Source organism: Camelus bactrianus, chromosome 10 (assembly GCF_048773025.1).
Source record: "Camelus bactrianus isolate YW-2024 breed Bactrian camel chromosome 10, ASM4877302v1, whole genome shotgun sequence".
NCBI classification, from domain to species: Eukaryota; Metazoa; Chordata; class Mammalia; order Artiodactyla; family Camelidae; genus Camelus; species Camelus bactrianus.
In genome coordinates, this window is record NC_133548.1 from 35,637,216 (window position 1) to 35,663,864 (window position 26,649).

General features: G+C 52.7%; 2 protein-coding genes across 9 annotated transcripts in view; one reads left to right on the forward strand and one right to left on the reverse strand.

Moving 5' to 3' along the window:
• SERGEF (secretion regulating guanine nucleotide exchange factor) overlaps nt 1–7,784 on the forward strand; it is a 200,615-nt gene extending 192,831 nt beyond the window's left edge. For 4 of the 7 annotated variants that reach the window (XM_010964793.2, XM_074372285.1, XM_074372286.1 and 1 more), the window contains one exon: nt 7,419–7,784. In XM_010964793.2, the coding sequence (XP_010963095.1) occupies nt 7,419–7,762 (344 nt within the window). In that variant the 3' untranslated portion in view covers nt 7,763–7,784. The remainder of the gene's footprint in view (nt 1–7,418) is intronic. The other 3 variants (XR_012509668.1, XM_074372284.1, XM_074372287.1) reach the window with 3 other exon arrangements.
• A 4,712-nt stretch (nt 7,785–12,496) lies between these two features.
• KCNC1 (potassium voltage-gated channel subfamily C member 1) overlaps nt 12,497–26,649 on the reverse strand; it is a 42,805-nt gene continuing 28,652 nt past the window's right edge. Inside the window, exons 2-4 of one of the 2 annotated variants that reach the window (XM_010964792.3) lie at nt 23,022–23,955; nt 15,909–16,097; nt 12,497–13,991 (exon numbers count right to left, since the gene is read on the reverse strand). In XM_010964792.3, coding sequence (XP_010963094.1) covers nt 13,927–13,991; nt 15,909–16,097; nt 23,022–23,955 — 1,188 coding nt within the window. In that variant the 3' untranslated portion in view covers nt 12,497–13,926. Of the gene's footprint in view, nt 13,992–15,908; nt 16,098–17,629; nt 21,571–23,021; nt 23,956–26,649 lie in introns of those variants that run through there. The other variant, XM_074372290.1, reaches the window with a different exon arrangement.

Genomic DNA, 26,649 nt, shown 5'->3' on the forward strand with positions numbered 1-26,649 from the left:
CCTCAGAGACTGTATGTTCTCAGTTTGGGATGTATTCTTCAGGATCTGTACATACAGAAATATATAGGGGCCTTACATAAATTGAATCATACTCTCTCTATATTGCTCTGCAACCTATTTTCTCTTAAAAATGTCTGAGATCTCTTCCCATGTCAGGCCATAAGCGTTAGCTCATCATTTTTAACAGCTGTATATTATTCAATAGTAGAGTCAAACTGTAGTTTCTTTAAACACTCCTCTGTTGATGGGTACTTGGGGTTCCCCCCAATCCTCTGCGATGACAAATAATGCTACAATAAACACTGTTGTGTGAGCCTCCTTGTGTACCCCTGTCTTCGGCCCCTGTCATCCTTGTTCCCCGTGGCTGTCTTCCCTAGTGGCCTGGGAGTCCCAGGGCAGAAACTGAATTCTCCTCATCTAGGTCTTGTGTCCAGCACGGTGTCCACATGATGAAGTAAACAGGCTCATCTGGGCAAAATCATGACTGTGTCAAAGGCCTGGGTGAACTCAGGGAACAGCAGCAAGCCTGTGGGGCCAGAACAGGGGAAAGAGAGGTAACAAGAGGGACAGACTGTGGAGGCCTTACGACTCAGCTAAGAGGCCCGTCATAGGTGGTGGGGAGACAGAAAATTGTCCACGGGAGGACCTGGTCCCCGCTGTGATTCAGCCTGATTTCCCCCACCCAGGCCTGCTGCCTCTGCAGAGACTAGTTATTGTAATTGTCCAAGCAAGCGAAGGGAAGGACCTGGTCCTCTTCTTTCTGTCCAGAGGTTGCCACCTAGACCCAAAACACTTCAGGAGGCCTGAATTCCTTGCTCACAGCAGGACCTAAGGACCGTCCCACCAATTACTGCCCAGAGGGTGGGATGCCCATAAACTTGTGTGGCTGGACCCCCAGAAGTTTCTCCCAAATTTGCCTGGCTCCAGGGCCAGCTCCATCCACACTGACATTTACCACCTTCCCAAATCCAGAGCCTTCCTCTCCGAGAGGCGTACAAACCTTGCCCCTCCTCTCTCTCTCTTCCCAGTGCTGCAGAAGAGCAGCCCTGCCTGCTGCCCTAGTCCTTATGAGGCCTCTGACAGGCAGGAGGCAAGGTGAACCATTGGCTGCCTGGCTTTTGGCACCATCCCTCCCTCCTCTCCCCACCCCCACCAGATGCGGATGGGAGGGGGCAGGGCCCTCTGCAGCTGACTCAGCCTCAGCCCAGCGCTCATGAGGGCTGGGAATGTTTCTGCTCCTCTACACAAGCTACAGCTCTTCTCTTCTGTCACTGAGCTTGTCCCTACACAGGTGGGCCATGACTCTGTAACTTTCCTTAATTACCTGGGGAGCAGAGGTTTTGCTAGAGAGGGCGGTATATTAACAGAAGAGGTTCTGGGGTCCTGCTGCCTGGGTTTGAATTCAGCTCTGCTGCTTACCGGCTGTGTTACCTTGCACAGTTCATACCACCTCTCTGGTGTGTTAGATTGTACCTCACAGGCTTCTTGTGGGGATTCAGTGAATTCATATGTATAAAGTGCTTATCACCAGGCCTGGCATACATGAAGTATTCTGTGATTTTATTGCCATTTTGGAGCTAGTGAAGGAACCCAAGACTCAGGAGTCTTGAATTCTAGTCCTGACTAGAATGGCCACGTGACCATGGCCAAGTTATTTTAACCCCCTGAGCCTAGTTACCTTATCTGTAAAATGGAGGTAGTACACCTCAGAAGATTGCTGTGGGAATTAAGGTAACATTTACATGAAACTGAAAAGCACCATCCCTAGGTTGTAGCCCTCATTTTCATGGTCAGAGATGGCAGCTAGAGCTCCAGCCATCACATCCACGTTCCCAGTGACAGGACAGAGGAAGGGACAAAGAAGAAGGAGCAAAGGGCACATGCCATCTGTCTTTGAAGGAAGGGTCCTGTAAGCTGCTGCAGAACATTTCAGCTTGCATCTCATCGGCCATGCCTAGCTGTAAGAGAGGTTGGGACATGTAGTCTTCATTCTGTGGCTCAGGGACAACCAAGAGGCTCTGTCACACGTGCTCGGGCATTTGCCCCTCCTAGGCAAGACCCTTCAGCAGAAATGCCACCCCCTTCCTATCATCAGGCTGCAGTCCCAGCACCATAAGGCCCTGGGAGGACCCAGGTTGCCAAGACGCTCAGGCAGGTGCCACAAGACCCGAACAGATTTGAGTAGTGTCTAGCCTGTGCCAGGGACCCTACCAGTCCCGAGGCTCCGCTGCCTGCAGGGCCTTTAGGCTGACGCAAGTGTGGGGGCCATAAGCTTTGTCACTTGTCACAGCCTGTATCAACTCCACCAGCCCCGCGAGTAGGGCCTGAACTCTTAGGAGGCTTGGGAATCCTGTAACTGGGAGCTCTCCACCCCAGGCTCAGCCGTGTGCCCCTAGGCCATTAAAGCAGATCTGGATCAATCAGGTGGGATTTCAGTGTCCTCCAGAACCTGGTGAGTGCCAGGCACACGGCAGAGAGCCCTCTGTAATGCCAGGAATCATCCTGCACTTACCTGTTTGGAAAACTGGGTGTCCCGTGTTCCAGTTAGCTCAGGGAGAAGCTTTTCACGGGCCGTCCCCCTTCTTCTCACCTCTACAGCCATCATAGACCCCATCTTTCACTTTTTGAGTTCAGCAGCCTGGGTTTTTTCTATAGGAAGTTTGTTTAGAGTGTTCAGGAACCCCTGACTTCTTTTCATTCCACCCTCAGCTTTCTCATCTGCTGGGAAGATTTGCCAGCAGCATGGCCTTCCTTGCCCACCTATGGGCCAGATCTTACGCATGGCCTGTTTCCTGCAGCCTTGCAAGCTAAGAATGATTTTTAGAAGTTTATAATAAAAAATAAGAGTATGTAGCAGAGACCAAAAGCGACCATCAAACCTAAAATATTTACTGTCTGTGTTTATAGAATAAATTTGGCAAGCCCTGGTGTATAATATGCAGGGTTTAGTGCAGATTCTGGAGCCACACTGCTAGTTTCATCGTCTATGAAATGACAGTAGTCTTAAAACATGGCTGCCTCTCAGGGTGGTTGGAATTAAATGAGATAAAGACTCTAAAGCACCTAACTTCAAGTCAGCATCTTTGGAAGTATCGGGGGAAGCTATTTCTGAGCCTTTGCCAGGCTTCTCGACCCAGTGGGCATGAGAGGCCTGGCACAGGGCCTCTGGCTACCCCCGCCCCGAGTGTGGCTTCCTCAGAGCGTGTTTCCTATGGCAGGAGGAGAGGGCCCTGCCAGCTGCCTGTTGTGCCGCATCCCGCTGGTAGGTCAGCGCTGCCTTCCTCCCACCCCAATTCCTGCTGACCGTCAGCTGGTGCCGCTCACCAGGGCCGGGCGCAAAGCCCACGCCAGGTGCCGAGCCAGGCCCGCAGGTACCCGGCCGGTTCCACTCTCCACCTCGAGCCTCAGACCAGCCTGGCTGAAGCTCCAGCTTGACTGCAGGACCTGCGGCCCGGGCATCATCCTCTCTGTGTGCATTTCCTCACTCGTGGGCCAAACAGGCAGACATCTGTGTTTCCCCAACCCAAGCTTTTGGCTAATGGTTGCCTCCCTACTAGGGAAAAGGAAAGGGAAGGGTAATCCCAGGCCAGCTAGCCTCCCTCTGTGCACGAGTGGTCTGCAAAACAGACTTGCAGGAGATAATGAGTGAAATGTAAAAATTTTACAAACCTCTCAGAGCATTGAAAAAAAGTCAGAAAGAATGTTTTCTGCTCTGGATAGGGAAAGGCTTTCAGTTCTCACAGGCAATGGGGGAAATAAGACAAAAGATCAAGACATTTCAGTACACAGAATCATAAAACTTATGTTTTACATCAAAAGACCCAAAACAAAATTTTAAATCAAACTGAGAAAAAATATTTATGCCAGATATGGCAGAGAACTAATATTCTTAAAGTAAACAATCTTTAAAACAAGGCTCTTGAGAACAACAACAAAAGCAAATGTTTACATAGTACAGCAGTGCCCTCTTATCCGCGGTTTCCCTTTCTGTGGTTCAGTTACCCGCTGTCAACTGCAGTTCAACAATATTGAATGGAAAATTCCAGGAATAAACAATTAATCAGTTTTAAGTAAATCAGCCCTTCTTCCAGGCTATCCATGCTACATGCCCATTAGTGCAGGAAAAAACAGTATATGTAAGGTTTGGTACTTTCAGTGGTGTCAGGCATCCATTGGAGGTCTTAGAAAGTGTCCCTTGCGTGTAAGTGTTGACTACTATACTGTATGTTTTATACCTACTTACTCATTTAATCCTTGTAAATGAGTAAGTATGTATAAACTATACAATAAAGGTATTATTATCTCCATTTAACAAATGAGGGAACTGAGACACAGAGAGGCTAAGTAACTTTCCCAGGGTCACTCAGCTTATAAATGGAGGAGCTAGGATTTAAACCCAGGCCATCTGTCTCTTGAGTCTGAGCATCTAAACTCTTCTGTACTAAACAGGAAAAAGATATAAAGCAGACAATACACAAAAGAGGAAATATAAATACCTGAGAAAATTAAGAATTATTTTTCAGTGTCATTGGTAATCAGAAAAGTGTAAGTAAAAATGATGAGATACCATTTTTGTCTTCAATTAGAAAAGTTTTTTTTTAGAAAATATTTTTAAATATTAGAATAACTAATAAATGCTGGCAATGCTGGAATGAGACGAAGACTCCCACAGATTGCTGTAGTTATATTCAAGTGGCCTTTCTGAAAGTTATTCTGGCAGTGCTCAAAACATTACTCAGGAATCTCAAAAATGTCCATACATTTGACCAGGAATTCCCATTCTAAGAATCTAATTTATGAAAATAATTAGAGATCTAGACAAAGCTTCATGCACAAAGATGTTCGTAGAAATGTTATACAAAATAATGAAAAGTAGAAGCCACCTATGTATCTGATCATAGGATGCAGGTTAAAGAAACTGTTCAATCTCCAGCATGGGTCATTAGGCAGTCATTCTAAATAAATCCGTGTAACAAAAGACACCAGAAACAAAGTGAAGAGACACTGCAGACTTCTGGGAGAAGACACGTACAATGCTGTAACAAAAAATTATGTAAACAAAAGAATACACAAAGAACACTTACAAATCAGAAAAAGGCAAACAACCAAAGAACAAAACAGGCCAAGAATGTAAACATGCAATTTGTAGAAGCAGCAACTTAGGGCTAGTAACATAAAGTGATGCTCCATCTCACTAGTAGTCAAGAAAAGGCAAATTAATTACAGGTACTTAATCAAAGTAGCAAGAGTCTAAAGGGAAAGGTAGAGGGAGACAAATTCATATCCATTGCTGAGGGGACTGTAAGTGATGGGACTGCAGCCACTGTGGAGAGCGGTTTGACCACACCTAGTAAATGTAAACTTGTGATTCCATTACACTCAGACTTCTAGGGAATCAACCTGCACAAATGCCAGTTTGTACAAGAAGTGTTCCAGGATATTCACTGCAGTGCTATTTATAGCAGCAACAATAGTAATAGTATTGTTACATAATATTATAGTATATCATATTGTAATAAAATAGCAACAATTATCATCATTAAAGAGCTGACCATCAGAAGGGAAACAGATGAGTAAAATCTCATTTATGCATAATAGGATACTATGCACAGTTAAAATAAATGAACTAAATCTGTGACAGCTTGGCTAACTTTCAAAAACGATGGTATAAAGAACTAGTCACAAAAAAGATACATATTTGAATGACACTGCTTATGTGAATCTTTGAAACAAATTAAAAATATTCCGTAGTATTTAAGGACACATCTAAAACAAGCTTGCAAATAATGCACACCAACTTCAAATAGTGGTTCCTTCCAGGAAGGAGGGAATGCATGGAGGGCCAAGGATGGGAAGTGGGTGTCTTTATGATTGATTTTTTTTTTTTTTAGGTTGAAGCAAATAACTAACGGTTTAAATCTGGATGGGGATATGTGTCTTTCTGTTAAATTATTTTTTGTACTTTTCTGCATACTGAGCTATTTCAAAATTTCAAACAAATTATTTTTAACTTACTTCTTGAACAATTCATACTTCTATGGAGAAAGGCTTGTGAAATAATATTAAGACATCAAAGCAAGACAATATGTACACAAATATTTACAAGTTTCACAAATTAAAGGTTTGAAAGAAATATCTAAAATATCCATATCAGTGGGCAAGATTCTGGAAGCCTACTTTTCTTTACACCCATTCACATTTTTCATTTTTTTCCTTTTTTGCCACGAAGAGGTGTTACTTTTATATCAAAAAAAATTTTTTTTTAAACAACCACAGAAAAATGTGAGTTTAATTAGGCCCCAGAAAAGGGTCTAAACCCCAGCAAGAGGTGCTGTGATGGGGTGAGAGCATCACGGACTGTCAGAGAGACCTGTGCTCGAATGCTGGTTGGAGACTGGCTGTGTGACTCTGAGTTCTTCAGTCTTTGCTCTAGTCAGCAAACCTTACTGAGCACCAGCAGTGTGGCAGGCACCGGGCTAGAGATGCGGCAGTGAACAGAACACACACATCCCTTCCCTCACTGTAGGGCAGACCATCTAGCGAGGAGGGGACGGCAAACACATCACCACCCAGACAGTCTGTCCGCCGCCCATGGGGAAAGTACAAAGGCAATGACAAGAATCCAGGTTGACTGGGAGCCGGGGGATCTGGCCTCTGAGCATCATTTAAACAGAATCTGAAGAATGAGGAGGTGTGGAGCCAGGTAAAGCCAGGACAAGGAGAGAAAGGCCAGCCCCACAGGGCATATTTAAGGAACTGAAAGAAGGCAGGGTTCTGAAATGCAGTGGGGCATGGTGAGGGTTGTGCAAGGGGAGCCCAGCAGGATAGTCTGGAGCCAGATCTCTCAGGGCCTCAAAGGCCAAGGAAAGGCCTCTAGGGGCGGTGGAGCGTCACTGAAGGGTTGAAGCAGGGGAGTGACCTGGTAGATTTGCAATTGTCAGGGATTATCTTGATGCTGTTTGATGATCAGAGTGGACAGTGAGCAGCCCAGTTAGTCAGTTGGCTACTGGCGTGGCCAAGCTGAGAGAAAATGGAGTTGGGATCAGGGTGACAGGGTGATGGAGAGGTGTGGTAGGATTTGAGAGATTTTCGGGGGGCAGAACTGACAGGTCTAGGATTGTGTGTGTGTGTGTGTGTGTGTGTGTGTGTGACAGAGAGACATGGGGAGTATTGGGGGTGACAGTCAGGGAAGGGCAAGGGGCAAAGCCAGGCTCGTGGCAGGAACAGCTGTGGGTCTGTGGGAGTGAACAAGAGAAGACTCGGGTCGGGGGAAAGGAGGAAGCATGGGTGGTAAGCGGGCCCCCATGTGTGGCTGAGCTTTGGTTTCTTTATGTGTAAACTGGGGTTTCTGATAATCTGCGCCCCCAGGGAGAGCATTTCAGCCCTGTCATGCAGAACCTCTCCTCTTTCCTTCACAGGTGGGGTGTGTCACTCTTGGGGCTGGAATGAGCACGGCATGTGCGGGGACGGCACCGAAGCCAATGTCTGGGCCCCGCAGCCCATGCAGGCTCTGCGATCATTGTCCGGACTCCGCGTGGGCTGTGGGGCTGGCCACTCCCTGGCCCTCTGCCAGCCGCCAGCCCTCCCTGTCCTGGGCCAGCGCCCCATGGTCACTGATCCTTCCCTGGATGCCACCAAGGAAGCCAGTTCTCAAGAAGCCATGGACAAAGAGAGAAACCAGAAGGAAAGACACCCAGAAACTTCTGCTCAAAGCCAATCTAACAGGTTCAGAAATGGGGGGCTTGTGACAGAGACCCTTTAATAAAGCGCCTTTACCCACCAAAGTGTTCCCAGAGAAGTGCTTTGTCAGGTTGCAGGGCTGGCCTGAGAAGGGCTCAGGAGGCCCCATGGCTGAGCTGACCAGACTGGTTCAATGAGGAGCATCTGGGCTCAAGGAGGCACACATCCTTTCTGCCCAGCACAGGAGAATGAGGGTGAAGTCCTCGCCAAAGGACAGGGGAGGTGGCAGGAAGGCAGCAGCCTGTCTCTATCTGGTAGGGACAGGAAGCCCAGCTCTACCCACAATGGTTGTTCGGTCCAGCAGCCTTCAATTCAGCAAGACAGAGGGTTCCTGGGCCATGTTCAGGGCAGAAGACAAGACTTCTGGAAAGACCAGGCACAGGAGAGCCCTGGGACAGACAAGGGAATCTAGAACCAATGAAACTCGGAGAAAAGTGACATCTTCATCCGAGCCTCTGAGCCAGGCAGGGCTCTGGAGCTAGTCTGTGTGACTATAATTGCCAGGCTGTGTAGTTCCAGGTGAGGGACAGGCACAGCGTGGGAAGGGGGCTCTACAGGGAAAGCGGCATCAAGACCCTAACCCTAACACCGCCCCCAGGCCCTGGCCTCTACAGGAGGAGAGGCCCCAGGTGAAAATGGGGACCAGACCAGACCCCGAGCCTCAGGTCTTCCCCGGTCGCAGCTAAGGCTCTGGGGGACATAGCACCTTTCTCTCCACTGTGACTGGCAGCAGGCTTTTGGCCAGAGGGCATCAAAAAGTGGCTTTCCCTGGGGGACTGTGTGGCAGTGTCACCAACTAGCCAGCCAAGTCTGTGGCCCGTCCCACACCGCTTCTCCTCTGACTCAGGAGAGAGTTTGGGTCTGAGAACTAGGCTCCAGTGGCTTTAGGACATTACAAAACCCCAGGACATCACAGCTGGAGGACCTGTGGTGATCTTCAGACTGCACTAGTCAGAGCCCTAGAAGTGTCCTGAAACTCAGTGGCCACCTTGTGGGCTGTGGGTAAAGGAAGGCCAAGTGGAGAGATCTCTGGGTCCTCACCCTCTGCCTTATTCACAGCAGTTTCATTTTAGTCTATATTATTTATTGGGCTTCACATAAGAGTTCACTTGACAAGGGGTCCTTGAGAAAGTTTTAAAACCATTGATTTGATGCAACATTTCCATTGTTCATGTCAGAAAACAGAGGCCTAAGAAGGGAAAGGAGCATCTCTAGGTCACACACCTCACTCCTGGCCCAAGGCGCTGTTTAAGAAGTGACCCATCAAGGGCCTCAAGCCAGACCAGGTTGGGGTGGGGGCAGACAAGGGGTAGCCCTGGGACCAGGAGGGGGTTCAGCTCAGGAGAGTGGGGATGAGGACAATCCTGAGTTCCCCAGACCTGCACCCAGAGACCACCCACGGCCCTCGGCTGACCCTGAACACCAGTACATGGAGCCCTGCTCCCAATGTTGTTCTCTAGAAACGTCAGTGTCCTGGCTAGCAAAGTTCTGGTCGCCCATCTCCCGGAACCAGTAGAGGCCAGTACAGCCTCTAAGCACTTCTGGAATGGAAGGAAGGACGTCTCTGTGCACTCTGAGCTGGTCTTGCCAAGGTGAAAAAGCCTTCAGAGATGGAGCGATTGGATGGCCCAGAGATGAGCCAGACTGGAGCCAGTCTGCCATTAATGGCTGCCACCCACTGTCCTACAGGCTGAGTGGTCTGCATCAGACTCATGGGTGGGAAAGCAGCCCCATACGGATTAGTACTCGGGCCTGTACCTCCTAGACAGGTTTTTTACCCCTGAGGAACCAGCACACTCTCTCTCACAGCATGGCGGTGTGGAGTTCCCCTACCTCTTTCAGCACCTGCTGGAAGAAACCCAAATCCCAAGTCCTCTGCTGCTAAGCCCTAATGCCCCTCCCAAGGCCTCCTACTGGGTGCAAGAAGGTGTCTTGGGGCTCCTTCCCAGCCTGAAACAGAGTCAGGTGGTGCATCAGCCCTAAGCCTCAGACCCTTGCTCAGAACCTGAGTCAGACCCTTCTTAGAAGCACACAGAGCCCAGATAATTCACTCATGGAAGCACAGGTGGCTCTTGGCACTAGATGACACCACAGACCTTCTTGTCCCCTCCAGTTCCCTCGGTTCTCCCTTCCTGACAGCTGCAGACAGGCTTCCCTGAGTCAGTCCCCTGGCCGATCTGATGAGTGCCTGAACGCACCAGGGGAGTTAGGGGCTATTGACAACATCTCCTAGATATCTTTCCGGACCCTGTGAACCCTATTGGTCTCTCAGAATGTAGATGTGCAAGCCCCTCTTTCCTACTAGAGCCTGAGCTCTTTAAGAGCAAGGAACCAGGTCTCGGTCGATTCTGGAAACTTCTCACCAAAGACAAATCCTGGGACAGAGGAAGTGCCCAGCAAGTGTCCATGAATGAGCTGGTCCCACCATGGGGTGGGGAGGCTGAGTGGGCTCTCTGATCCCCTCACCCCAACCCAGCCTCTGCTTTTAGCTCTTACAAATATTTGATAACGAAGCTGTGGATATCATAACCATCTGACAGTCAATTAATGTCAGTACCATCCAGGAGGGTGGATATAGCTCAGTGGTAGAGTGCATACTTAGCATGGACAAGGTCCTGGGTTCAATCCCCAGTACCTCCACTAAGAAAAAGTCAACACCATCCACCTGGTTTGCTCATGAGCCATACACAGGAGCCAGCTTGAGAAAATGCCCACTCATTTTAAGAATGACTTTTTTTCTAATAGACTAACTTGACTGGCCTTCATATTCCTCCTGGATAAGAAGGAGGAAAGGAAAAAGAGGAGGGGAGTGAGACCCCGTCATGTGCTCCCAGGTCTTGGGCCCCAGCCCCTAGAGCTTTGAAGGGCGGCAACGTACCAGGTGTTGGTGGGATGTTTATGTCCTAATCTACCACATACATCTTGCCTTGACGCCCCACCAGCTTTGGGTCCCAGTGGGCCATCGGGCCAAAATTAGATGAGGCTGTGCATGAGAATGGTGGATCCAAGCCTAGGGCTCAAAGTAAAGCCCTACACTAGCATCCACCACTTCTGAGTGAAAGGACTTAGTGATAAATTGACATTGAGAGTTAGGGAGCAAGTCGGGAAATACGATGGGGGTTCCAGGTCATAAGGGGCACAAGTGAAACTGTGGTAGGGTTGGAATTTCCGAGCAACTGGAGCACAGAGCGGTGAGAGTTTGGAGAGGAGAGGCTGGCGGGCCTTGCTAGCTACTATAAGGAGCTTCGACTTCATTCTGAGGGCAACAGGTGTTTAAGCAGAAAAGTGAGGTGGTCAGATGTATGTGTGGAAGGCTCAGAGCAGCATGTAAATGACTCTTCTGTCATTCCCGTGGCCTGAGGGCCCTGGGATTCAGGACCAGAAACTCTAGAATTCCAGTCAATTCCACCTCCAGCCCCAGGAAGGCCTCAATTAGCTTGAGCTTAACCTGAGCTCTGGAATCAGACCACCTGGGGTAAAATCTCGTTTTCATCCTCCATTGGCTGTGTGGCTTTGAGCTAGTTACTTTATCTCTCTGCGCCCATTCTCTTGACTCTAAAATGGGCATGTTGACTTATTGTGGGCCATTATCAGACAAATTTTCTCAGATGCCCTGCACATGGCAGATGCTCAGTGTACGTTAATCCCCGTTCTCCGTTAGCTACTGTGTCCCTGAAAACCGCTATTCCAAACGGCCTTGTATTGAGTCCCCCTTGAGTCCACCAGAAGCATTTCTTCCAGGGTGGGCCCCAGACGGAGGGACCTCTACCCTCCCTGCAGCACCGTAGGCTGCTTGGCTTCTACATGCCGATACTTATGAGTGGCTGTTACGTGCACGGTGTGGCTCTGGCAACTCTTTGGCTGCATAACCCCTGGGCAGAGGTCTTGCTATACTTACTGCTCCACTGATCATCCCTCCCCCCCCCCCCCCAGCCTGCATTGGTTCCTGGATCACACAGAGCACTGGGAGCTTGAAATTAATGCTTAGAGGGGATGAGAAACATTAGATGAGAATTCTGCACCCACCTTCAGCCTCCCACCCACCCATCTGATCTTGGACTTGGCCATGTTGGGAAGCATCAAGGGAACAGAAATCCAGGGGAAACAGACACCACTTGTTTATGACTCTGGTTGGGTTACTCCCCTCTGGGCCTCAGTTCCTCATCTGTGAAATGCTCAGAGGTTGACGACCATGAATGTTAGGGACTTTCCCACCTGAACATTCCTGGATTCTCTAATTGGTAGGAAAAGAATTGGAACCCCAATCCCCCACTCTACCCCTGAGCAAAAGTAACCAACTCAAGCAAATCAAGATCCCTAGGAGACGGCTCCAGCCCTTCCAAGATGCCTCCAGGCTGAGTGAGGGGTATGTGATGAGGTGGTCCCCCAGACTGGGCCCAGCAGGGGCACAGCTGGGTAGGACCCCCAGACCTGTCAGATCCTTGCCTCTGGCTCCATCAGATTCAAGAATGGCCCTAGGAGGGAGGTGACCATGGTCTGCATGGGGGAGCTGTGAGTTCCAACATAGCCAGATTCAAGGAGTCATGAATACGGATGATTCACGGAGAAGTTCCCGTGTTGGTGAACCCCCTTAGAAGATGGGCCGTCTCAGGTCTGGGCCTTTTTTGCCCAATTCCTTCTGAGAGCTACCTCCCTCCCTACACCCAACAGAATCTTCAGAGCAAGGGTCCTGGCATTCCCCCAGTGAGAGGATAGCCAGCATCTTGGGTAAGTCCCTGAGACCAGAGGAGCCAGGGCTAAGACTGATCCCAGCCCAGGCACAGAGGGCCTGACCTGGGGCCCAGAGCCAAATTGTGACACTGCCGGAGGCAATAAAAACCCAAATCCATGCTTCATCTCCAAAGTCAGCTTTTTATTATCAAGAGCCAGAGCCTAGGGAGGGAAGAGTGTTGAACTAAAGCAGCATTGCTCTCTTTCCAGGAAATGTTGCGAGCTGCAGTGAGAGCTTGAGATGTTGCATTTTTTTTTCCAACTCAAGCATGTGTTTTTCAAAAATATCATCCTTCCCCACCCCCCACCCCACCACTAATTTTAGAATCAGACCAAAGCCAAGCTACTGTCCTCTGTTTCTGTTGGGAAAATACTATATTTATTCGAGATGCAGAAGTGTGTCTCTGCAAACCTCCGATTGCTTCAGGAAAACAAATCTGCTTTAGACTATACAGAAACCATGATACAAAAATTTATTTCATGCTAGAATCGCTTTGCATAACATTGGGCATGCAGTTTTTTTACTCTGAAGTACTAAATTGCATACAATGCCGGGTTGTGCCTTAATAAAGGTGGAGGAGGACCGGCCCTCCTGCGGTCCTGATTTTTTGGTGCTCGGAAGTAACTCTTGGAAAATCCATACAGTGTTGATTATCTACTATGAACAATTTATTATGAAAGTTGGTCACACTGGAGCTACACACCACTAAGATGATCGAATCAACCTAGACTAGCCGCTGTCAGGGGTCTTGGGGAGACGTCCGCTGGGTCACAGGCATGCCAAACAGGGAAGAAGGCGGCAGTGCGAGTTTCCACAATTCTATTTGGAGCAAAGTTCTGTTTCCGCGTGAGAGATGAGCTATGAAGGTGAGTGAGGTCAATATGACCGATGACTGACCGACTGCCCCTTTGGGAACCTTTACTCTGGATCTCGTGTACAAAAAGGGAAGTAATCCGTTCCCCCTCCCCAGCTCTCCCCCCGCTCCATTCCCCTCAAAACGTACAGGTTTCTACGGAAGGAAGGAACGCAGTTACAGTTTGGCTCCAACATTGTGTATAAAAGGAAAGAGCTTTGAAAGAAAATAGAGGATTCTTGCTTGTTTCTCTTCGTTGTTGTCGTGGTTTAGAGTAATCATACAGTTGCAGGGGTTGGTGGGTTTGGATTGCTGGGTTTTCTGGTTAACTTCATGCAAGTCATGCTAAGGGACCCCTCCACCCCCCTTCCCCGAATAAAATAAAATGTTTAAAAAAATGAAAAGAAGGAAAAGAAATCTTCTACGGTCAGTTACCATTTGGCCGTAGAAAAGCTACGTCCGTCCTAGTACAAGGCCTGGGCCACTCGGACTCGTCCGGCAAACCTGCATGGCGTGAATTTACTCTGTCCGAGGGTGAGGAGGGGCTGCAGGTCCACCCAGATGCTTAATAGCCACCAGTGTCCTGGGCCAAGCCGCCTGGTCAAGTCACTCTCACAGCCTCTGTCGGCATATACTTAGCAATGACAGGGCTTTCTTTGCAAAGATCTGTATGTAAAGAATACAATTAACACTTGAGCTTCTCTTCTTGGCTCTCCCATCCCGCTTGGTACTTAGTTTTTAAGGAAGGAGGAGGAAAGACAGAACAGCCGCATGCAGAGGCAGGCAGATTCCTCTCCAGCTGGCCTGGTTCTCCCATGCAGTGAGCCAGCCTAGCACGCCTCTTTCTCTCTCTCCCTCCTGGGGGAACGGGTTGAGCCCCTAACTCTTCTACCCTGCACATGGCTTATGGCCTGGAATTACCCTAAGAAAGCAAGTCCTTGGTGGCTGCCATGACTCCATGAGAGCGGGGCCAGGTGGATGCGGGTGGGGGCACTTCAACCTTGGCGTCTCTGTGGGACTGGGGAGTGGGTACCACCTGTGGACAGTGGTTGCCACTGGACTCTCTGGGCACTACAAGGAGATGGGGCTTCTGTCCCACACACCTTGGGCTTCTGGAAGCATAGTAAAGAGACTCCTGTCTGCTCTTTTAGGCCACACGGATTGATTCAACATTCAAGATGAAGGAGATAGCAGCCCATGAGACCTTACCAGGAAGAGCACAGCCATTGGGAATGGGTCCACCACCTTTCCCCCTCACTCCCCTGGGCTGCCCCTGCTCCTGGCTTTCTAAAAACCTCTACTCAAGAAAAAGCCAGTTGTGAAGGGAAGCATCAGGCCTATCCATGGAAGGTGCTCAGGATGAGGCCGGCAGCCCTCTGCCATGCAGCACCATGCGGGGCGTGGTGTGCCGCACTGGGGTCCAGGGGACCTCCAGGCAGGACAAGGAAGCAGGGACCAGCCTGGGTCAGGTGAGCACACTAAGCGCCAGTGACCAGAAGGACCTCCCCTGTCTCAGTGTGGGCTGCCTCTCCTCTCCTGGGTTTGCCTTTTATTTTGAATTCTGTGTTTTTTCCTTACAATTGTTCAACCATTTCAAATACTGGAGCAGTTGTGAATGGACACAGGCTACACCAAATGTTGTTTTAAAAAACCAACTATCTGGCCTGACCTGCTCACCCCGCTCAGCATGCACCCCTAGTGAGCCTGTGAGGCGTTCCCCCACATGCATGAGCCGCCCAGCCAGCCCGCTGTGCCGAGGATGGCCGATGCTTGGGGCCTGGAGCTAGGGTGCACTGGGCCCCTGCCCCAAGCTTCTCCCCAGCTCATGCTCAAGCTCTACTAGAAGCCTTTTCTCCAGGTGGCTCAGCCTCAGCTAAAGGTCTGATCCAAGGAGACCTTGAGCAGAGAGGCCACCACGGGACTCAGCCCTCACCAACCACAAGGGGGCGCTGGGGGTGGAAGGGGTTGCACAGAGTCCTGTGTAACCACCTTCTCTCGGCAAGTTCTCTATCTGCCACTAGCAGTGTCCTGACTAGCATGTACCTTACCTCTGCAAGGACATTGGCTTCACCTCCAAGCCCTGAAGCCACCTCGCTTCATGCCTCCCCTCCCACTGGTCTGGGGATTCTCTTTAAAGGATGCATCTTCCAGAACATGGATCTTGGGTGGCTAAGTCCACAGGGTCCTGGCCAAACCAGGCCCTCTCTGTTGCCCTCCTCAACCAAGGGACAGGGGAGATCACTGCCTTCTGGGTCTGGTCTGCCATCTGCCAGAGCAGCCTGGAGGAGTCGAGACTCCTCCCACTTCCACAGGCACCCCTCTGCCTTGGGGGCTGTAGTCAGCCAGCCTGTCCCCAAGCCCCACCCCTCAGCTCAATTCCAACCCACAGCTGCCTGGACCTCAGGTTCTCTCTGCCAGCCTTGCCATCCCACTGGGGGCCGACCCTGGGGCTCCTTCTGCTCCTTGCCCCACTCAGTGTGCCTGCCTGCCCCTCAGCGCCCCTTGCCCGCCGCCCCGCCCACCCATCTGCAGGAGCGCGAGGCGGCCCGGCTGATGCAGAGCGCCCCGGCCTCCTCTACATACCCTTTCTCACTCCTCCACCAGGTGGGCACGCGTACTCCCCGGTTGATAAGAGGAAGCAGGGTCCGTATCTCTCGCGGGTGCCCGAGCGCGTAAAGGGCAGGCCCTCATCGGGAGTGAGGGCCTGGTCTATGTGGGGGCAGTCTTCGTTCGCCAGCGCGGCCTTCGCCACCTCCCCATTCAGTTTGGAATCTTCGAACATATAAGCAGAAGCTATTGAGACACTGAAAACTGTTTAGTTGTTGGGGGACAGGCCAGAAGTGGGGCATCGGCAAAGGGCAGCCCATAACTGAGGACAGAAATGTGAGTGGGCCGTGGAGGGAGGAGGGAGGCTGGGGGTCCCCGGCTCAACTGGGCAGCCTTTGGGCTGCCCACAGTGCTGAGGAGGAGGGTTCCTGGGTTTGCTCAAAGTTTGCAAAAAGATGATTTGGTGATGGGCCCAGCAAGCGCAGTGCTGGGTGCCGGGCCCAGGGCTCAAGGCGGGGCCAATGAGACAGGATGGTGTGGATGCGGTCATGGGTAGAGGGCTAGACACAGAGCTCAGGGAGAAGACAGACAGACACGCAGAAACACTCCTGTCCAGAGAGTCAGCCTTTTCTGACCCCTCCGCTGCTGACCAGAGCCTGGCTGCCTTTCATCCGCATCTGGCTGGCCGCTCAGGCATCCCTGGCCCCATCCAGACTCAATCCATCAACTCTACTCCAGGCCCTCTTTGGATCCTATCTGATCATTTGCTTCACACTGTCCCACGCACACACCCTATCTGATCCCCTCAATACCTCCCCGCCATATGGACCCAATCTGGTCACTCTATATGCTCCATCCCCCATACAGACTAGGCCTGGTCACACAGCCTCCTCTGTCCCCCATACAGTCCCAATGTGACCGCTCAGTCAGCTCCATCCTCACACAGACTTAAGCTCCATCACTCAGTCCGCTCTGATCCCCACACGGACCAAGACATTGGCTTCCACCCTGCTCTGCCCCCAAGCAGGCCTGGTCAGCTCGCACAGGCGCCAGCAAGGATGTAGGCATGAGGCAGTGACAGCAGGCCATGATTTGGGAGGGGGCTCCCAGTCCTCTGTCTCCTCTCGGCTGCATCCCCCGCAAAGCAGAGCAAATGGACGTGTAAAGACAACAGCAGCTGATGGACTCGGGTGGGAAAGACGAGTCTTGGCCTCTGTGGGAGCCTGAGAAGGAACCTGGGAAGAAGTTTGGGGGTACATTTGGTGAGGATGAAGCTTGACCAGAGCAGGGAGCTCTCCCTCTCCCAAGTCCAGGAACAGCCCCGTGGACGCCTCTGGAGCTGGCAGAGGTAGCTCTGGCGGCCTCTGCCCCTGCCCATCGCTCTTGGGGACTGACCCTGCCGCACGCTCTCTGCCCTCAAAGCAGAACTTTCTGGCCAGCACGGCACTGGCTCAGCCCCCAGGGAAGGCACCGTGGCTTCCTCAAAGACTTCCTCTAGGGTGAGAGCCTCAAGGGAAGACAATGCCAACATGGGCATGACCACACGAGGGGAAGCTCTCTAAAAGACTGAAGAGGGGCAAAAAGCTGGAGACAGTCAAATCTCCACCCGATCTGACCCTCTTCTGTGACCCTGTTCACATCATGTAACTACACGCAGAAGTGATCCTTCTCCGTGCGCACACACTCGGCGTGCCCGCGAGCGGGATCACGGCCCGTGTACACAACATGTCACTACAAAGAGGCAGTCAGTCGAAAGAGAAATGGACCAATCAGGTTTATTCGTAAAGCAAATCCAAAAAAAAAGAAAAACCCATCATAATTTTGGAACTTAAAAAAGTGTGTTGTACAAGATGGCAAAGCATTTCATGTACAATGCGTTTCTTGACAAATCCCAGGGGCTTCACTCCACAATATACTCTGAACCAAAAAGGCCAGTTACCAAGGTAACTCTGACACCATGTGACTGAAGCTGGGGCCTCTCTGGGGTCTGGGGGCTGCCTAGCGCTCGGGGCGTGTCTGAGGGCACACATGTGTGCGCACAGACAAGCCCAGTCCTGCCTCAAAGTCTGGCTGGCCCCGCCTTCCCTCCCAAGGGCCTCTGGGGAGAGGGGAGGATAGGTTAAGAGAGGAGGTAGTGGATGAAGGGGTGGAAGTTGGGGCCCATGGTACCCTGTACACATTTTCCTCAAGGGGAAAACAGTGAGTCCTACCAGGCAGTGTCTCCGTCTGGGAGGGGAGCCAGGACTTGCTGTCTCTCTGCTGGCCATCGTCTGTCAGTGGAGGTATCCACAGCCTGCAGGTCTTGCCCAAGGATGGGTCAGAGGGAGTGTGAGCCTGAGACCCCCTCGTCTGGCTGTGCCCCCAGCACCGGGCCCCAGGAGCATCCAGCCCCCACAGCCTTTAGAGGACCCAAAGTTGAAGCTGGTCTTCCCTGCAGGGGTCAGGCTGGGGGGCAGCCATCAGGGATCCCTGGGTGCATGTGAGCTGGACACCCTTCCCTCCCTGAAGCCTGCTTCTTCTCCCAGCCATGACCTCTGAGAAGGGGCTGTGCCTGAGGGTTTAGGTCCTCCTCTGTGAAGGAGCCAGCCTCCCTGGGCTGTTGGCTTATCTGCAGTTTGGGGTGTTTTCAGAAGCTGAGAGCATTCTCCCTCCCTGACTCCAGAGGAGTGGCTGGAAGAGAGACAAACCAACGGAGGGCCAGCTCTCCAAACCTGGGGAATCTGTGAAAAAGGCCAGATACTCCCAAGACCCCCCCCCTACTCCTGCCCCTACCCTGTCCTTTAGATGAGATGGCCACCCGGTCCCTCAATTCCCACCTGCTCCCCTGAAGGCTGGGAGCCCTGCCTCCCCAGCCCAGGGCCCCTCAGCCCAACTAGACCCGCTGGCCTGTGATGATGAAATGGCAGCATGGGCAGCGTCTCACGGAGATGGTTTCCAGGCTTTGAAATGGGCTGAGAGAGATGAGCGTCCGCGAGAGGGTCATTTTTTTTTAAACTTTGGAGCAAGGAGAACCCAATGTCCGGCCGTCAGCCAGCAGGCTGACATTTGTGCCTTGGTGTCCAGGCACCGCCAAGGTACTTACTGTTCACACCAGCAGCGGGCGCCGGGGGCGCACGCAGGGCTAGGGCAGGGCAGGCAGGGGTGGCTGGGCATTTCCTTGGGTTTAGCCCTGAGGGGTCTGCCCAGCTAGGGGCTCAGGGAAAAAGTCCCCTGCTAACTGGGGACAGTCTGGGAAAGACACGAGCAGAGTACAGTCACGAGAACCAGCACAAGTCATGCAACAAAACGAGGAGAGAGAGAGAGAAACATGATTAGTAGAGAGAGAGAAAGAGAGAGCATGTGAACAACACAGAAAAGAACACCCAGGCCTGGCCCTCAAGGTCCTTCATTTCTCTGCTCCTTCCCCCTTAGCACGCCTGGGGGCCACGTCGACCACGTTCAGGGCCCCCGCCGCCCACCTTGGCCCCCACATCCAAGCGAAAACTCGGTCGGCCTATGTGAAGGGGCCTTGCCCACACCCTGCCTGGTCATGGCTGTCCCAATCCCGCCACCTTCCCTGCCCCGGGGGTTACACCACTCCCGACACCCACTGCAGCCCAGCCCAGCAGGGGAGGGTGGAGGGCCAGGGCCACAGTGCTTCGGACCAGCTGCTCAGGGGAGAACCCTCCCCCCGGCAAAGATGACCCAGAGGCTGCAGTGGTAGCTCCCAGGGGGGGCCCAGGCAGGGGCTTTTCTGGAGCCTCACTGCTGCCCTATGTGCTCATGGGCAGGAAGTGGTTCTGGCCACCACCATCCCCCGTGCCAGTACCTTGCTCACCTATGGTGGGACCCCGCAACCCCAGATGCAGCACCACAGAGAACCAACCCACATTACAGGAGCAGAGATGGACAAGACACACGTGAATGGCAGGACAGAGGGAGCACTCGGAACTGCCCAGAGCAGGAGGTCTGTGTCCCCAACTGCAAGTGGGGGAGGGACCCCCTTTCTGGGAGAGGAGCAGCTTCTCCTGGGCTCTTATCCCCAGGCAGTCCCTGACCATGGAGGGCACCCTCCTGGCATCCCCACCATGAGGCCCTACGACCCTTGCCAGGAAGAGTCCCCCAGACACTGAGGCCATGCCAGCCACGGTACCAAGGAGACCAGATCATCCCTCACAGACACACAGACCTGAGGCTTCAGGAGAGACCAAGAGGTGGAGGTAAGGGGAGGGTGCCCCTGGCATGACTGGGTGGCCTTGACTGAGTCCCAGGGGTCTAGCCCTCGATGGGGGGAAGTGCCCTTAGAGCCCAGCATGCTGAACTTGACCCCAACCTACATTCTAAAAGTGGAATTGGAGAACCCCAGGTTTCACTGAGGCTACCTGACTGCTCTTAGGGGTGGAGTGAGGTTGGAAAGGCTTTAGGGGCTGCCTCTCACCAATCAGTTCCTGCATGATCCAGTCTCCGCCCCCATTTGCCTTCTTCACCTCTGGCCTCCCCCACACTCACTCACAAAGTCACGCCAACCCCACATTCGTCTAGGCACATAGCTGCAAGCAGAAAAGGAGGCAAATGGGAAGGGACTCGGGGATGCAGAGGTGGGGAGACACCCCTAAGGACCACATACCCTCTTGGTGATAGAGAATCTGGGTGTCATACACCAGCTTTTGGAGGGAGGAGTGTTTTGGTGAGGGATGAGGCTCAGAGGGGGTCTTGGACATCAAGACAGCACCCCCAGGGGACGTGGGAACTTGGGGAAGAGGTGGGGGCAGAGTGTGGGGATGGGGACAGAGAAAGGTGGGAGGATCTGGGCATCTGGTTTCCAGAGGACAAGCTTGGAAGGGCCCCAAATACCTCCTCAGCCATAGAGACCACTCAAGCCAGAGCACTCTAGGTCTCTGAGTCCTGGGGCCAGGGCAAGGAGGCTCCCAGGAGCAGGGCTACCACGGCTGTGGGGACCCTGGGACCCAGCAGGAGTGCACAGGCTTTACAGACCTGCTGCAGCACGGGAGGAGGGCTTGTGTCCTTGGGACTAGCTGGTGTCCTTGGGACTAGCTGGTGTCCGTGTCAGACACACACATCTGTACTCTGTGGGTGTGTAAGTGTGTGAGCACATGTGTGCGTGTGTGTGTGCCTGTATGTGTGTGTGTGCACATGGAGAATACTGGCATTGTCTAGGAGTACTGAGAATTTGTGCCTGACTGGAGTGAATGAGGGGTCCTTGACAGGCTGGCCTGGGGCACCCATGTTTGGGGCACCAATCCTAAAAGATTCAGTGTTGGGAAGAGTGTGACAGAGGGCCAAGGAATGCCATGATGATGCCACTCAGGCTGAGCTCCTCCTGCTAAGCCTGGAGTGAAGCTGGGAGCTGGGCCCACCCAGACCCTCCCCCAGAGCCCTGGGGATTTTCCTTGCCATGATGGTGACTCCTGAAGTCAAACAGAAGGGCTCACTAATGCAAAGTAGAGAGCTGGGGCAGGAGCTTTCCATGGCCCATGCCTGGCTTGCTAAGCTGAAGACATGCCTTGGCCAGGGAGTCCATCCCCATCTCAGGCCCCCATATTCCAGCCTCTGAGACCCCTGCCCAGCCCTTGGCCCAGCCCAGAACACTCACCACGTTCCTCTCAGGTGCCTACAGGAATCCCGGGGAGTGGGGAGGGGTATGGGGCCAGGCGAAGGGGCTGGAAAGCCCCCCTGGACAGAGAAGTCGGCAGCAGAGCTGTGGGATGAAGCGAGATCAGGAACAGGATGGGGGTGGTGGGCCAGAGAGCATGTCAGCGGGGAAGAAAGAATCAGTCATCCACTGGAGGAGGCCACCCAAACCCAGGGGCACTTGCTCATTGAGGGCCGAGCTGGCCTGCGGCCCTCTGGCCTGACCCGGGCACAGGGGTGTCCCTCGTCGACTAGACACTACCTGTCACTCACTCAGCCTCCCTCACCCAGCACTCCTTCTTAGCTCAGTGTTGTCATTCTTCTCTGGGTCGTTCATTCCCTGGCAATCCCTGTGTCCACAGAATAAGTCGATGGTATTCCATGGGTAGAGGTAGACTATGGGCTTTATATCTTCGGACCAGAGCCCCGTGATCAACTTTATGTGCTATGTGCAGGTTCTCATAAAACTGAGATAGTCCCATAACTAACCACTAGCCATGGAATATGAGAATATATCCCACGGTGACTAGTATTGTTTCATGGCCGCCCTCCCCCCTCCCTGACCCCCTGAATTCACGGGAACGTGGTCGTGCACTGGCTGGGATGTGGTGTATTGCTGCTGCAGTCCCTACTGCCGGAAACAGGGGGAGCTCTCGGTGGGAGGTTGTTGCTGGTCTGTAGTGCTTTCATCTAAGCTGCCCGGGTGGTGGCCCCCTCTAGTCCTTCGCTCACCAGCCACTTCCATCAGAAGGCCACCGGAAGCTCCCACTTGACCATCAACCCAAACAGACAACGTGAAAGCTAGAGTCACTCCAACAGGTTCCTAAAGATAAACGCTAAACTCTAGAGTGGTGGTAGAAGATGAGTTGGTTCCGCATGCTAAGGGGTAAGTAAGCTTGTTACGGAGGGCAAGAGGCGTCTCCTAGGACGCACCTGGAGCTAGGCAGCCGGCATCAGAGCAGGAATTCTACTCAGCTATGGAGACAGGCTCTTTTGGGGGTGAGAATCCTTGCTACTGCCTGTGCAGGGACCCTCCTGCCAGATCCCATGCACCATCTGCGCCACGTGCACGGCCTGAAGGGAACCGTGTAAAGACCAAATCAGAAGCTGTCTGGCATTTCCGAATCACACCCACCCCTGCCCTGCCCCGACACTGGGTCAGTGGCCTGAGTCAGCGACTCAAGGGCAACTCCTGCCCACCAAGCAGCAGCGCCCCCGGGCTCCTGCGAAGAGAGTCCTCAGCAGCCTCGCGGGCCGTGTCATCTCTTCAGAACCCACGAGACCAGTGTGTCAACCTCCTTACCCAGGGCCACCAGTGAGGCTCTTCTCGCAGGCTTGCGCCTCGTGAATGTGGCTGCCCAGCATCTCCCTGGGCCCCCAGACTCCACACCTCGAGACTGAGTGCGGGATCCAGGATCACCCATGGAACTAAGGAAGCAGTCTGACTGAATCAGGAATCATCGCTACAGGGGGCGGAAGTGAAAGGTCAGATTGACATGCCTCTAAGAGGTTTCCTACCTGCTCTGTTAATTTCTAAAATTTCTTCCTGGGCCAGCGGGCATGTGTCACTCTGAGTACTGTGGTGTGGAGAGTTTACGACAGATTTACAATAATTGGGAGATCCCAGCTGCGGTGGCCGTGGAATATGCTTCTTTTTTTTCTTTGGTAGTTTCTGCTTAGCCATGGCTAAGGAGTAATACATCCCAAAATTGTTCACGATGACGGGTACGGGCATGGCGATGGTCAGCACGCCCGCCAGCGCACACAGCGCTCCCACCAGCATGCCGGACCATGTCTGCGGGTACATGTCTCCGTAGCCCAGCGTCGTCATGGTGACCACGGCCCACCAGAAGCCGATGGGGATGTTCTTAAAGTGGGTGTGCTCACTGGCGCTGGGGTCATTGGGCTGCGCCCCTATCCTCTCGGCATAGTAGATCATGGTGGCAAAGATCAGGACACCCAGAGCCAGGAAAATGATGAGCAGTAGGAACTCATTGGTGCTGGCACGGAGAGTGTGGCCCAGGACCCGCAGGCCCACAAAGTGGCGGGTCAGCTTGAAGATGCGCAGGATGCGCACGAAGCGGACGACACGCAGGAAGCCCAGGACGTCCTTGGCGGCCTTAGAGGACAGGCCGCTCAGGCCCACCTCCAGATAGAAGGGGAGGATGGCCACGAAGTCGATGATGTTGAGCGAGTTCTTGATGAACTCCACCTTGTTGGGGCAGAAGACCACACGCATGAGGAACTCGAAGGTGAACCAGACCACACAGACGCCCTCGATGTAGGTGAGGAAGGCCTCCGTCTCTGCTTCCCGGTAGTAGCGCACTTGCGTGCCATTCCGAACATTCTCGATCTCTGTCTTGTTCACGATGGGGTTGAAGCGCTCATGGGTCTCCAGGCAGAAGGTGGTGATGGAGACCAGGATGAAGAAGAGGGAGGCAAAGGCCACATACTGTGGAGGAGAAACACACAGTGTCAGAGGGGAGGCCTTCCCGCCCAGAGCAAGGAGACCTGGGGTGCCTTCGGGTGGGGTCCAGTTGGCAGCCAGGCCAGGGGAAGATGCCTGCAGGATGCCACCTCCGACAGGGCCAACCTGACAGGCCAACTTTCCCTCTGCAGAGCACAGCGTAAGGAGGCTCGCGGGGTTAAGAGGCTGTGGCAGAAATTGCTTTGTTTCCATAAATGCCTTTCTTTTCCTCCTGGATGCACCATATTTCCCAGGCTCCCTCGGGGCTGGTCGGGTCACGTGACTGCACTCAGGCCAGAAGACAGTGCACAAAAGGGTGTGCACTAATGCCATGCCTGGCCCACATACCCATCCTGCTCAACCTTCCACGCCCTCTTTTTTCCCCTGACTGCCAATCAAATGCTGAAGCCCTAAGGTCCCTGAAAAGAGAGACATCCACTAAATACTTGGGTGGAAAATAAACTTCAGTTGTGTTAAGACACTGTGATTTAGGGATGATTTATTAAAGCATTTAGCCCACCCTGATTAATAAACTTGATCTTGCCTGCTGAGGCTGAGGTTGGCAAAGAAAGGAAAGGGGGCTATGATGGTGGAACTAGGCCCCTCAAAGGCCACATCTCCCATCTTTCCCCAGTTACAACGCCAGTCTATTCACCCTCTTCTTCATGGATCTGTACCTCATTCAAGTGGCCTCTTTCATGTTCTATACTTTGTGGAATTGCAAAAGGTATATCTGCCCCTGGGCCTCAGACAACTTTTTTACTTCCTTTTCTCTATTTCCTAGGAACTCACCCCACCAACGCGGAAGTGAGTTCCCCATCTTGGAGATGTCAAAATAGAGGCTAAACAGTCATTTGTTAGAGATACTGTATTGCAGATTCAGGCATCAGGAGGAGAGGTCCTCAGAGGCTCCTCAGAGGGCCTGCTTCTCTCTGGCTGCTGCTGCCCCAGGGTAGGGGTATGAGTGGGAGGGAGGAAGAAACTGCTGGAGGCTATGGCTTTCCAAATATATGTGGGTGCCTGCTCCTTTCAGACCCTCCCTCCCCAGTGAGGAAGGAATGGCCAGGATAATGTAGCCTGTCCAGAACTGCCTGCTCTGGCCCCGTGCTTCCCTGGAGGAAGGTTCAGGAGACCCTTTGGTTTGGTTTGGTGGCCTTCTCTGATGATCCCCTTGGCTTCCCTAGCCCCCAGGAGACATGCGTACCCAAGGAAAGAGAATCAAACAGCTGTCTGAGTTTCAAACCCTCCTGCAAAGAATGAATTTCAGGCAAGGTCTCTCCTCACAGCCTACAGTTGGGTCCCAGGGGGTCTCCTCCAGGGGCCCAGCTGGTCATGTTCCTGCTGCTCCCCTCCCCTCTGGGCCCCTCTTCTCCCAGCCTGTTAAGACAGACCATGGCTGGAGCAAGTCCTTCTCCCTGGAGGCAGCTCTGGGCTACAGTCTGGAATGGGTGGCAAGTTCATTCTCCAGAGCTGCCTTCACAGAAAACTTCGAGGAGTGCCAAGCCCCCCCAAACCCTGCCCCCGTATCTGCAACAAGAGGCAGCCATGCTGTTTCTAGCAATTTCTTTAGTTTGTGTTGCTGCACCTCCCCACCTGCTGGTGGTGGCGGGGCAACACTGGAAATCCATTAGAACAGCCCTGTCCGGGTTAACCATGGCCGTGGGACCTGGCACCCAACTGGGCACAGATTTAGAAACCAAGAACTATGTGGGCCTTCCAATGTCACGTTCTGGGTTGGGGGAAGGGGAGAGAAAAGGAGAAGGGACAAAGTCACTGTTTCAGGATGTCAGAGTAAGAGCAGCCTTTAGAGATTATATGGTCCAAGACACTATGAGCTACAGATGGGAAGTCTGGGGCCCAGAAACAGGAAGAGAGCCACCCAAGCCACTCATTCTGGCATGCTAAACCTCCTGCTGGTTTTAGAGCATCGTGCAGTATTCAAAACCTTTATCTTAGACTACTATCAAGTGTGACCCCTGTCTGTCCTTCCTTCCACTTGCCCATCCCTCCTTTTGGCCCCCATCCATCACCCGTCCATCCTTCCTCCTTTCTCCCTTCCTTCCACCAGCCCATCCATCCACCCACCCGCCCACCCACCCATCCATCCATCCGTTCATTCTTTCTTCCTTCCGTTCCTCACCAGACACCAGGTTATGCCAAGCATAGAGTGGAATAAGACCTCATCTCAGCCCCCAGGGATCCCTCTGCCCAGCCAAAGGTAAAGGACATGCACACGAGCAAGTACAGTGTAGTGGGCTGGAAAGGTGAGCCCCCTCAGCCCTGTGAAGTGGGTGGGGTTTGGACAAGGTGGGAGCAGAGTAAGGACTTAAGTCAGGTCTTCTGACTCCATAAACAGTTCTTTAAGGGTCTGTGCTGACCTGGGTTACCACAGAAGTAGACCCGGAAAGCAAAGTGGAAGCAACTGGAAGAGGTCACCAGCTCTGACCCAGGTTTACCTACCTCCAGAGCTCTTTCCATCACCAGAGTTGCCAAAGCTCTTGGAGCTAAGAACACATCCCCAGAGTCCCTCAGGAGGTCCTGTCTTAGAGCTTGGAATTCACAGCCCAGACTCTCAGGGGGCAGGTCTTGCATGCTCCACCCCTGGCCTTTCTGGGAACGGGGAGGAACACGCACGTTGTGAGTGTCTGAGGGACGCCAAGAGGCAGGGCCCGCTGCATC